This window comes from Microtus ochrogaster, chromosome 6, assembly GCF_000317375.1.
Source record: "Microtus ochrogaster isolate Prairie Vole_2 chromosome 6, MicOch1.0, whole genome shotgun sequence".
Taxonomy (NCBI): domain Eukaryota; kingdom Metazoa; phylum Chordata; class Mammalia; order Rodentia; family Cricetidae; genus Microtus; species Microtus ochrogaster.
The window spans coordinates 81,770,364-81,778,770 of NC_022013.1; the positions used below are offsets into that span (position 1 = coordinate 81,770,364).

The window sequence follows — 8,407 nt, forward strand, 5'->3', positions numbered from 1 at the left end:
TCACTTGATGCTTGCACAAGTCTCTGACAAACTGACACTCTGAGCTCTAAAATGGTCTCCAAGGACCTCTGCTAAACACTGCAGATAATAAGCTCTCTTCCCTCAAACAATGCTTTAGGCCACTCCATCCCCGAGTAAGGGGTTCTGGGGGCTTCTGAAGGAGAAAATCACCTGGGCGGTTTCTGGTTTTCTTTTCCTAAGAATACAGATTCCTTGACCCTGCTCCTAGTGCTTTGGTGAGGGAGGTATGACTAGGTATTTACAACAGGTTCTGCAGCAGGGATCCTTGGTCACACTTTTAAAGTCAGTGCCCTGTAGGAAAGGTCCTTACCAAGAATGCTGACAAGATGAGGCCTTCCTAAGAGGTGGCCATTAATGGTCTGTCATTCCCTACGTCCAGAGGGAAGAAAGGAGCCCTAGCCAGGTAGGCTGAGTGAGTCCTGGAAAGCACAGAGCTGATCCCATCCCTGCCACTGTCTAGGGTTTCATGGAGAATCCAGCTCCTCTGAGCCTCTGAATTCTCATCCGGAAAACAGATGGCCAGAGGCGCCACGCTGGGCTACTGTACTCGAACACAGAGTGCATCCATCATAGCACTCAGTTACTGATGAACGCACCCTGCATCCAGCACCCACTGAAGAAGATACTGTGTATTCAGCACACCGTGGCTCCAGGGCAGCACCTGGCCATCAATGAACACACTATGCTCTAACACAGCACCCGGTCTACATAGGACATGCCTCCTAGGAACAGTGCAGTCTCCCTGGGGCAAAGGAGCATGAAGGTATGGCACCAGAACAAGCCCGCGAGCCAGAGATGGGCAGAGTGCAGGAAGATGTGGGGGGACACTGCTGTCATTGTTCATCTTTGTCAACGTTCCCAAAGTGCGGGATCTGGAATTGGCAGCCCCTTTCGCCACCCTACAGATAACCCAGAATCAACTGAACGCACACTGTTAACTGTGGAAAATCTATGAGACAGTGTGTGCTGAGGTGAGCCCAGGCCCAGAGGGAAGGCACGCTCTGTGTGAAAGACTACAGTAGGCTGGAGTCACCTCGCACATGAAACCCAAGCATTAGCCAAGGAATCCAGGGCATTCCTCTAAGAGCTGGGTGTGACTAGTCACTGGAATACCCAGGCCATCTGTGGAAGGCCCTTGGGGAGCCTCTGAGGCAGGTGGCTGCAGAAGACCTGCAAGAGTAGGAGGAAGCCCGAGTTGCCCCAACCCTCTGTCTTCCTTTCACAGCCCAGGGATGAGAGCTGCCTACTCAGAGATGCAGATAACGAGGAACCCGCATACCCGCGGCAGCATCTCCACACACCTGCAGGGTGTGACTGCATGCCACCTGCTGTGTGGCATTTCCAGACTGAGGGCTCCCTGCCTTTGAAGGCACTGAAACAGGAATGAGGAGCCTGAGAAAAAACACAGCATAGTTAAGAGCACCAACTGCTCTCACAAAGGACCCAGGCTGGTTCCCCAGGGGCCACACAGTGGCTCACAATCATTCATTTATAACTCAAATTCCAGGAGGTCTGACACTTTCTTCCCACCTCAGAGGGCACTGCGCACACACGATGCACAGACATACCAGACACACAGGCAGTCACAACACAAAATACTTTTAAAAATTATTTTTTAATGCTTAAATACACATAAAATAATTTTTAAAATTTTCCCAGAGTCACACATTTCCCACCAAGACAGTGGCCCTTGCATTTGAAACAGCACTGAAGGTTATGCTTGGGGTTTGGGGCAGGAGGCTGTGGTGATGCTGAGGGCAATGGGTTCTGGGTAGGCAGTAGTTTGGGGTTGCATTTCCTGTGTGGTCAGCTGAGAACTGTCTGACCGACAGTAGAGGAATCCCTTCCTCTCAGGCGACCTGAAACAAGGGGTGCTCCACAGAGGGACATGTAAGGTCCTTTCAGAGCACCGTTGTGGGATGAAGAGGAGGGCCACTGTCCTCAGAAACCATCTGGGCACTTGCTAGGGAAGAAACATTGGAACAGCTGTCTGCTAGAGCTGGGGACGCCAGGGTCATGAGCATGCTTTTTTTCTTAATATGTATTTGTCAAAAACTGACATAAAATGTGATAACCAAGGAGGCTGGGGGCTGTTCTCCGAACCGCTCAAGGGAGGAAAGGAAAATCCATCCCATCTTGTCTAATTCCCACCCCCATCCCCCACCTCCTTTACTGAGGAGAATTTGCTGAGGAAGAACTCAAATACTAATTTCATAAAATTTTAATTTTCTCAGGTCTCTACTTCTCGAAGCAGCTACTCCAGACAGGGGCATTTAAAGGAGAAAAGAAAGGCGTGTGCCTTATCACCTGTGTTGACTACTCCCAAACATGTTCTGAGGACACCCCAAAACCAAATGATGCTGTTTCTGCTACAGAGATCTGACTTTAAAAGCTTCATAAACGCCCTTCCTAGTAGCGAGACTCCTGAGGGACTTCGGTGCTATGCAGTGCAGGCTCACGGTCTAAGGCTTGCCAATGTAGGAACTAACTGGCTGCAATTGATTCTTTAGTTCTCTGCTTAAAACACAAAAGCAGAAACTTCTGTCTAGCTGGAGTAACCAACGCATAAGGGCAAAGTGCGTCCCGTAGCCCAGCAGCAAAAGATGCTTAATCGAGAAAACATTTCCAGTAACGCTGACGACTGACAGACTGGGCAAGATGGGCTGAGTCTCCTCCCGTCCCCTGTCAGCATGAATAGGAACCGAAGTGGCTTTATTTTACTTCCTGGGATATTTTACTTTTACAATACACTTTCCTCTCTCTCTCTCTCTCTCTCTCTCTCTCTCTCTCTCTCTCTCTCTCTCTCTCTCTCTCTGAATGGGTCTCTCCACAGAGATCAGGTTAGTCTGGAACTTTCAGTCTTCCTGTCTCAGCCTAAGGCATGCACACCAACATGAGGGTCAGCCCAGAGCTGATTCTAGCCGTCTGTGTGCTCAGGTCTTGGCATTTGTGTTCAGCCTGTGTCTGTAAATCCAATTCGCAAAAAGCTAATCTTATTTCACCCCTTCTTCACAGGAAAGGGTGTTATCCCCAGGAAAGTGTTCCCAGTTAGACCTCGCTGGGTGGTTTTACCAAAGCAGAGGCCCAGCTGGTGGCTGGCATCCTGACCTCACAGGTCTGCAATGCTGTGCCAACAAGGTGTACTCTCGGTCTCTGGCCAATTTCAGCATTTCCATGCAACCAGGTGCTTTCACCCACGCTCCAGGTCCTGAAGGCTAGAGTGGCCCTTGCATGATGGCTCAGAGAAAAAAATCTGTGTTTTCCAAGTGGGAGATTCGGGTGCCGAGAAGAATCCACTCCCCGTAATGTCCGCTATGCAGACCTCCGCTGACACTGAGCTTCCCCGAAACAAGCAGTTTAGACTGGAATGCGAGGAAAGAGCTGGTGCGCGTGAGGGCAGAGAGTAAAGAGGTGGGAATCCGAGGGACCGCCCAAGAGGACTTCGGCTCAATTTGTTTTACAGCGCATCGCGTCAACACTTCTGCAGAGCACCGCGCAGATGGTGGATATCCGGAGTCAAGGGGACTGAATGGTTAAGAAATCCGCTTCTCAGCTCAGACATGCTGGTACATGTTTGTGCTTCCAGCACTTTTGGGATAGAGGCAGGAGGATCAGAAGTTCAAGGTTATCGTTGGCTACATAGCAAATTCCAGGCCAGCCTGGGATACAGGAGACCCTGTCAAACAAACAAACAAACGTTTGCTTCTCGACAGAGCTGACAAGCAGGGTAAGGGACTCTGAAAGGCTGTTTCTCCACCACTTCTGTCTTGCTGGTTTTCAGCAGCACTGACGGGATCCCTAATGGTCCCCATGATGTCATCATTACCTTTAGTTCTTGTACTTCCTCAGAAGCTGTGTGACCTTGAGCAAGTGAGTGAGCCTCCCTGAGTCTCAGCCACCCAAAGAGAAAATAAGAACATAAATTTCATCTCACAGGGTAGCTGTGCCTGCCAAAGAGTGAGGCCGACATAAATCCTCATTATCTCCATTACAAAACTTCTCAGCCTTCCAGCAAGGGGAGCAAATTAATTCAACAGCTCTTACTAACCACCCAGCATAAATGTGAAGCACTCAGCTACGGTTATTTACAAAGCAGGAAAAAAAAATCTCCCTGGTGTAGACCCCACCCACCACCTTCCCTAGGAGCGGTGCAGAATAAAGGGCCAGGGAGGTAACTCAGTGGTAGATGGCTAACCTAGCATGCCCGAGACCCTGGGTTCAATCCCTGAGACCAAACAGTAAATAAAGAACACCAAAGACATCAACAATGACGTTTTCCACCACCACGGCACAACGGCCACCTCTGCCTGCAAGCCTCCCAAAGATCAGGGGTCCCACCGCTAAGAGCAAACATACCACTCTGCCTAAGCTGGTGCGCTGTCCTTCCGAGCCTTCCCAAACACGGCTTACCACTCAACGCCATGGCCAGAAGGCAGATCTGGACCACCATTTAGAGAGTCAAGGTCTTGTTTCAGGTGGCAGGGTGGGACTACTGAGTCCGGGCACCGTGCCAGCACTTCCTGCTGTGCCTTCTCCTTATTGTCTTGGCACTCAGGAAGCCAGCCCCCAACCAAGGAGATGGCATAACACCTGGCTTTACCCCCAGCACACAGGGATAAAAAGAAAGCTCATTTTAAAGAAGTCAAATGGCTTCTGTTTTGCCCCAAGAAGATGACACAAGAGAAGGCCCTCATTTCTGGGCCATCACTTGGGCCCTTGGTTCTCCTTCACTTTGCCATCTCACAGTCCTGGGTATGAGGCATCTCAGGCCATGGTCTTCAGCAGGGTATACAGACATAAGCCAAATAAACTTCTAGCTCCGTGGAATTTTTCAGAGACCACAGCTCTCACATGGAATCCATGCAAGAGGGAATGGTGAATTTATTAGCGAGTACTTTAAGGGCAAGAGACCGGTCTTGCTCATCCTTTGTAATTTCCATATAAAAAAAACGCATAATGAAAGGTGCTTGTCAGATTAAATCAGCTTAGAAGTTTCATAAAGCAGGGCTGGAGAGATGGCTCAGTGGGGAAGAGCACAGACTGCTCGTGCAGAGGACCTGAGTTCAGTTCCCCACACCCATGTTGGCCTGTATCTCCAGCTCTGGGGGCTCCACAGGCAGCTGCCCTCACATGCATGCATGCACACACGGGATCTTTTTAAAGTTTCATCAATGAAGAACACATTATTAAATCACAGTGATCCTTCAGATCATAAAAAACTTCCTCCCAAAAGCAACTTCAATAACGAAGAGAAAGGGAAGCCGGCTCCTAATGGGCTCACACATTACAGAGCAGCGGCCGAGCAGGCCCGCGCCCCCTGGAGGTTAGAGGTTTGCGTTAATTTCTGATCCACGCCTATTCCAACGTCAGCCGCGCCTGTCCTGTGAGACTCATAATCAATCTCTTAGCGCTCCAATTAATTACACAATTCATTTTGCATAACTCTACACATTGTCTACGGAGCAAAGTAAAACAAGTAAAATGAAACAAACCAAACCAAAATAAACCAAAAAAGCATGATGACCCAGCCAGCGGATTTAGGCTAGCTAAATCCCAGCATCAGCAATAGATCCCAGGGTCACTACTAGCAAGGGCTGTCCGCTGTGTCAACCCGCTCTCCCGGCCTTAGTGCCCTATGAACGAATCACACCAAATGCTGGTCTTAAACGTGGTAGTTGATTTGACTCTGAGTAGCATCCCACCCTCTATATCACCAGCATCTGCGCGAAAATGCTCACTACCCTCGTCACTGAGAAACACGGGAGTGAGTGCTGAACTGGCAGTCTGATCACAAAGTGCCCATGTGACCCGAACGTCCTCTCGCCCCAGCCGGAACAGTGACAAACTGGATGGCAAGTGACAGAGAAAGAGGATGATGTGAACTCATCCCATAGACTAGACCAGCCCTGGGATCCATGCCTCCAGTGTATCCAAGCCCTCATCCCCGAGAGTCACATCCCTGGCTCCCACCGAGGCACAGGCCCCTTTACCTTCTTGTATGCAGACGGGTCTGTCACTCGGGACCCAGCCTAGGGTCCCATTAAAATACTTCATACACAGTCTCTTGGTAGAGCCCTTCAGTTTGAATCCGTCTTGGCAGTGAAACCGGGTTACAGAACTTTCAAAGAACACTCCTCCACTGGGGGTCCGGAAGCCATTCTCTGGAACGCCCGGATCAGCACACACGTTGAGGTCATTGAGCCCTACAATGACACAAAGAGAGAGAAAGTGCCTTGAATACTTCTCTAAGAACTGTATCCCTGCACCTTGTGCTACTCCAATGGTATGAACGAAACTAAGAGCCTACAGGTGTTGGCTTGCTTTCACTGCTTATGAGAGGCCAAGAATGAGGAAGGTGCAGCTCCTGCCAGGATAATGTCCCAAATGTGCCCTCAAGGGGTGGCATGGAAATGGCCAACCTCTGAACAGACATCTACTGTTTTGTTTTTTTCCTATAAAGTAAGGAAAGCCAACCCACAAATCTTCACTGAGCAGGTATCAGGAAGTAGCATGCACAACTCCACGGAGATGGGGTTGGTGTGTCCATCTTCAATTTCCATACAGCACGCTGGTATGACTTCTCAGATTCAGAGGGCAGGGCACAACCCTGGGGCCCCTGGCTTTCAGCTGTGTCCTGGATGCTGGACTCCTGAGGCAGCCACTCCTCTTTAGTACCCTGTATTGCTAAAGGTCCTCAGCTGTTGGTGACATCCCTCACTCCGGGTGCTCTTGTGAGACACATACTCCCTCCCCACTGGCCCGCAGGGTCACTGTGCCAAAAGCCTCTCAGCACGAGAGGCGCAATGGTGTCAGCACGTCCAAAACTCACTGTCAGAGCTCCCTCTGTGCAGAGACGATGAGGAATGGTGGAGGCAGTGGTGGGGACAGCACCCACACTTCTGCTCCTTAGGTATGACCAAGTGTGATATCACACCAAAGCAACCAGATACCATCCAGGTACCAATCAATAGTACTGTCTAGGGGAGGGCTACTGGAAAGTTGCCACATTGTTGCTTCAAGTTTGCATGTTTAGGGAAAGTACTTCAGGTCCTCGGGTGCTTCCGATGCAAAGAAAGTCACGATTTCCTTCTGTCTGGAAGGATGTACACTTCTGCGGTGGGTCCCTTGAAAAGGTCATTCTGACAGAGTCAGAATGGGGTACATGTGTGTCCATGGGAGCCACAGAAGGGCATGAGGGTGGGGAAGCCTCTAGAAGGCCTCCAGCTGAGTCCTTAGGAGAGTGGACATACCAGCCAGAAAGGGAGATGAACATGAAGGGTACAGGTCAGAACCTCCATGGCTAAAGACGGATGACACCGAGACCACTACCTGGACACCAGAAGGGACAGGATGAAACTTGTCTGCTGATGTTTAAAGAGGGAAAAGTGGTAGTCAGCATGGGCTTCTCTCTCGGGAGGTCCAGTGTGAATAGAACATGGGGCAGTAGCTGCCCTTGTAAGAGGGATAAGGCAGAGTTTTTAACCATTGTTGAATTAAAATGTTAAGATAAAGCCAGCCACAGTAGCTCGAGTCTGTAATCCCAGCACTCTAGAGGCTAAGCAGGGATTGCTGTGAGCATGAGGCCAGCCTGAGTTACACAGGGAGTTCCTGGTCAGCCTGAGATACACAGTAAGAGGCTGCCCTTACTAATTTTTTTTAAATGACAGAGAACTAAGAATCTTCACACAACAAAGAAACAAAATTGGAGAACAGAAAGCTGTAGCTGAGGTAAGTGAGGGGCACACTCCAGTAAGCTGCTGCTACCCAGCTATGGGCAGGGAGGAGACCTAAACCCAGGGGGCAAAGGATATTAATCTTCCACTGAAATAGAAAGGAGGTACTGTCACACCCTTGAATGAGGGAAGGACATTTCCCATAAGGCAAGCCTCCTTAGAACATACACAGGAGGTCTCTCTTCCCATTAGGGTAGCCTGGGCTCACTCCTCAAGGTTTTCCTCACTGTGACCAGAACTGCTAGTCTACTACTGTGTCCTTGTCTAGTCTATGAAAGCCTACACAAGAGACTCAAGAGACTCAACCTTCCTCATTTCCTCTGCATCCAACATTGTGTGCTATACGAGGTGACCATTTCCACCACAAGCATGTTAGTGAAAGATGATCGGCTGAGTGGTTGTACAGATGGATGGGTAGATGTGGGGGAGGGCAAATGGAAAAATGGATACATGAATAAGTCGGATGGATAGGTCAACAGACGGATGGATAGGGTAGATGTGTGAATGGATGGATGGACGGACGGGTGGATGGGTGGTTGGATGGATGGATGGATGGATGGATGGATGAATGGATGGATAGATTGATGGATGGGTGGATACGTGAATAAGGTGGATGGATGGATGAATGGATGGATGGGTGGATGGATGGATGG

At 49.7% G+C, this 8,407-nt stretch overlaps 1 protein-coding gene across 3 annotated transcripts in view; it reads right to left on the bottom strand.

Moving 5' to 3' along the window:
* Susd4 (sushi domain containing 4) overlaps window positions 1–8,407 on the bottom strand; it is a 132,719-nt gene that overhangs the window by 54,538 nt on the left and 69,774 nt on the right. For all 3 annotated transcript variants that reach the window (XM_026779933.1, XM_005348929.2, XM_026779931.1), the window contains exon 3: window positions 6,012–6,224. In XM_026779933.1, coding sequence (XP_026635734.1) covers window positions 6,012–6,224 — 213 coding nt within the window. The remainder of the gene's footprint in view (window positions 1–6,011; window positions 6,225–8,407) is intronic.